This window comes from Candoia aspera, chromosome 12 (genome assembly GCF_035149785.1).
Source record: "Candoia aspera isolate rCanAsp1 chromosome 12, rCanAsp1.hap2, whole genome shotgun sequence".
Classification (NCBI taxonomy): Eukaryota; Metazoa; Chordata; class Lepidosauria; order Squamata; family Boidae; genus Candoia; species Candoia aspera.
Genome location: NC_086164.1, coordinates 17439340 through 17443505, shown reverse-complemented (window position 1 = coordinate 17443505; position 4166 = coordinate 17439340). Strand labels below are relative to the sequence as shown.

Sequence of the window (4166 nt, the reverse complement as noted above, 5' to 3'; positions counted from 1 at the left end):
TAGGGACCAGCTGGAGTTACTCCAGCCCTACCTGACTGGTAAATTGGTGTCTACTGAAACCTGTGTCAACTATAAGCATCTTCATTACAATCCTGAAACTAGCATTAATTCAGATGCACGTACATCAATCTTGCAGAACCCATTTATTAGAACAGAAGAAGCCACTCTTTCAAAAATGGGCTTGGATCCTGCAGTTTGAAGTGTCCACAGAAATCAACTTGTGCATGGTAGTTATATGCTTGGAGCAGAATCCTTGGGCTGGAGAACAAGTCTTCATTTTGCAGCCAAAATTTGTAAATCTCTTGGGGCAGAAGCAGTTAGAATTTGCTTTCCTTGTTTCGGGCACCCTCTCTCTGGAGAACTGACAATGCATCAATTACCATTTAGCACTTGTATCTTGCACTAGGAGATACATCTGAGACAAGCTTAAGCATGAATTCTGTCATCCAGAAATTATGACCTTTTAATAAATGCTTATCCAGAAATTCACCAAGAAAACAGATCCAATATAAACTGCCCCAGACTTTGAAAACATCAGGGAAAATGGTTAGTTTTTACTGTTTTGTAAGGCTGTCTTACCAGTTTGCATATGTTTGCATGCATGAGAGATGGTTGCAATGAAACATCACAGCAGATGCTCCTTGCAGCTCCTAAGGCTAAGTGAAACTTGCAGGAAATTGAATATTCCATCTTTTTTTTTTTAGGTGAGACTCTCCACATCCTGCCATGAATGAACAAATCCTTCCAGGAATCCCAAAAGCAATTGGACTGCTTTTGGGAGCCTGGAGGATAACTTCAGGTCTACTTAGGGATCCAGAAGGTCCTGAAGAGCAATCTTCAACAAGATCGCTAGCCCTTAGACCAATAGTGTAGTTTCAGATGTAGAACTATAACCCCCCCCCCAAAAAAAAATGACGATGAGGGTGATGATTCTTTGAAAATGAGACAGCCCTTTAAGAGGCAGAGCTGCTAAAATAAATCTCCTAAACCAGACTATGAAAAGCTGTAAATTGCTTTGGGCCAGAGCTGGATTAAGGAATGTATTCTTTGGTCGGTCACCTTGGTCCTGAATCTACAAACCAGTGTCTATCATATGCCTCTATAATGGTCACCCAAGGTCCTGCCCTTGTCCATTCCAGGCTTGCATCCTTCAGCTGTCCTGTGTTGCCTCCCCTTGCCTGGACCGTTTTCAGCTGGGCCAGCAGAGGACGCTGTTCCCACATTTCAACCAATGAACAAAAAGATGCATCTTCACATGTTCTTTCTGGGCAGCCAGTTCTTTCCCATTTTTTAAGGGCTGGGAATCCTGGTATGCATTTCCACATCCGTGAACTGCTGGATGTTCTCAGTACTCACTGGAGTTGTGGTGATGGGAGAGATAACATGCTTTAAGCGGAGGAGCATCGTGAAAAGAAGAATGAGCAAGATGGCTAGCAGGGTCAGGAACAGCCCCACATACATATACAAGTTAGAATACTTATCTGCAGTTGTTGCTTCTGCAGCCAGTGTTGGGTGTGGGTGAGCACGGCCGGTAAGGTTTCCATGGTGTCTGAAAACAACTTCAGTCATTGCTTACTCAGGCCTTGTCCATTCTCCTCTCTTCACTTATAAACACATTGCTACTTTTTTTATAGAGTCCAAGAAAGGATTCCTTGTTGGATTCATGCATTGGAGTATAAGATAAATTCTTGGAGATGCTACAATTCTTTACGTTGCGTAGGAAAGCACTTCTCTCGGATAGTCGTCTCCTCCAAAGGCTCTGCTTGGTCTGTGAAATGGAAGAACCAAATTATCATCAACGTCCTCAACCTCAACCTCAACATCATTTCTCCTGGAAAGAAAAGCACACATCTGAGATTTGCAAGGGATTTTCATTCACCAGCATGGCACAACAAATGATACATCCACAGAAGGCTTAGCCAATACTGGTATTGGGCTGGTTTGGATCAGAATCTTTGGTCTTCCTCAGAAGAGTAAACATCAGTAAGTTCAGTGTGAGCAACCACAGGGAGTCTTTTTTCAACTTCTAACTTCAGATCTTTGTACTGCATTTTATTTCTAAATCAAGCGACACAGAGAGAGATAAATAAGGGAGATTTCACTTGGCAGCTTTGCGTCCTGCTGTAGTTTTCCATTTTCCATTTTTTATAGACTGCTTCACAACAGCTCAGAATCTCAGTTGACCACTTAATAAACTTGTGTTGTGCTAGTTACAGCTCCTTCTTTCAGCATTAACATCATAGATCAAAAATGGTGCTGTATTGAAAAAACTCTGAGTCCTATATTAAGGCCTTTTTGGCCTGATGCGCTGGGCTGTTAGCAATCTGAACTGTACTGTGAAAATAATACAGAATTCTCAGATGCACAGTGAGACATTTGTGAATTGGTGTTCTGCATTTTAGAAGACTCTTGGTGGTAAAAGATAAAGGCTGGTAAAACCTCTGACTGAATCTGGGTTTCTCGACCAGGGTTCTGTGGCACCCTAGGGTTCTGCAAGAGGTCACTCGGGGTTCCCTGGGAGATCACGATTTATTTATTTCAGATTCGGGCAACTTCACATTAAAGAGGTAAGTTTTATTCTTTATTTTTAGTTAAGAACACTGTTCAGGCATATACACAGGCCTACACATGAAACAAATATAACTTGGTAACTTCTGGCCTCTATTTGAGCCTGAATGTGCAGGGGTTCCCTGAGGCCTGAAAAATATTTCAAGGCTTCCTCCAGGGTCAAAAGGTTGGGAAAGGATGGTCTAAAGATTGAAGAGACCATATGAAGAAGGCTTCCGTTGCCATCACTAGTGCAATTAAATGGCATGTGATAAAATTTGCCTTGCTATGTCTCCAAAGATTTCCCTCCCCAACCTCTTAAAAGAAGCTTTTGTTTTTCTATCTTAATTTCAGGATAACAGATTGCTTTTTTCAGCTTTTTGTTTTGTGACTTTTTGTTCATGGGGACAGAGCTAATGGAATAGAGGCATATTTCAACTTTTTATTGTTTTGCTTCATTGTTGTTTTTTTGCATTCCTTATTTTTCCAAGCTTAAGTTCATTCCACCCCATTTCTGCACCACTTCACTCAAAAAACAAAAGCAATAACCACCAACTTTAAAGTAAAACAGTCATGAGTATTTGTCTGGCATCTTGATAAATACCCCCTCCGCTCATAAGCTGAAGCCACTAAAAATAATGAAACACCAATTTCAGCCATACGAAGGTTGTCTTTGCTGTCCTACCAAATTTTATAACTACACTATGGAGACTGTGTGAATGTCCTGAGAAAGATGTTCACATCTAATCCTCAAAGGCTGTTATTACTAATAGCATAAGCTTCATTGCAGACGTTACTTCTGAAAATTAGATAGCGTGATGTAAGGACCATTAACCTGGAGTTCAAGTGTAGCAGTACTAAATTACAAACCAAAAGTCCCAGCCCAATAAGTTTCTGCTGGACACTTCTAAATTTAGGAAAGAGATGAAAGGATGGAGACAATGAAGAAGAGGAGAAAATAATGCCTAAGTATCTACCCCCTCCAAAGTTTGCTGTCAAATTGTCATTTTTAATTGACCAAAAGGGGAGGGGGGAAGGTTAAATATATTGAGAATAAGCATATGAATGATACTTCTTCAATGAAAATAAATGCTGATGACATCTGAATTCTAATAATTCTAATAATTCTAATTCTTATTATTTGCTGATCCTGTCCACTTTGTTGTCCAAACCCACCCATGGCTCGGCCCCAGAGAGTGATCTCTGGCATCCCATGAAATACTCACTTGCACCCTTTGCCCCCCAAAAGTCGCCTCCTCCTAACCTAACAGGCCACCTCAGAAGGTTGATGTGAAGATAGAAAGAGGAGGGAGGAAAGTCAAGACTACCAATAAAATTACTATTAACCAGAGCTCTTAGATTCCCTTAATAGAGTGCATTGCAGCACACTGGACCTCTGTTAAATTAATCTTCAGCTCAGCAAAGCATTTAATGCCTGAATCTGAAACACCCAATGGCTTTAATAATGTGTGGAATTTAAAGAGATCACAATCTTTGGCCCCTGATCCAATTTTCCACTGAAGCTTTCTCCATAAATATGTCTCAGGGACTGAGTAACAGGCTGTCCATTGAGCAAAGAAACTTCAATAAATTCTCTGATTTGAAGTTCTGGCTAAATT

At 40.8% G+C, this 4166-nt stretch overlaps 1 protein-coding gene across 1 annotated transcript; it reads right to left on the bottom strand.

The window, feature by feature from the left end:
- Positions 1 to 946: 946 nt before the first annotated feature.
- Positions 947 to 1569, bottom strand: SERTM2 (serine rich and transmembrane domain containing 2). Its single transcript, XM_063313728.1, has one exon. It carries the CDS (start codon positions 1567 to 1569, stop codon positions 1291 to 1293), a length of 279 nt encoding a protein of 92 aa, XP_063169798.1. The 3' UTR covers positions 947 to 1290.
- Between the last annotated feature and the right edge of the window lie 2597 nt (positions 1570 to 4166).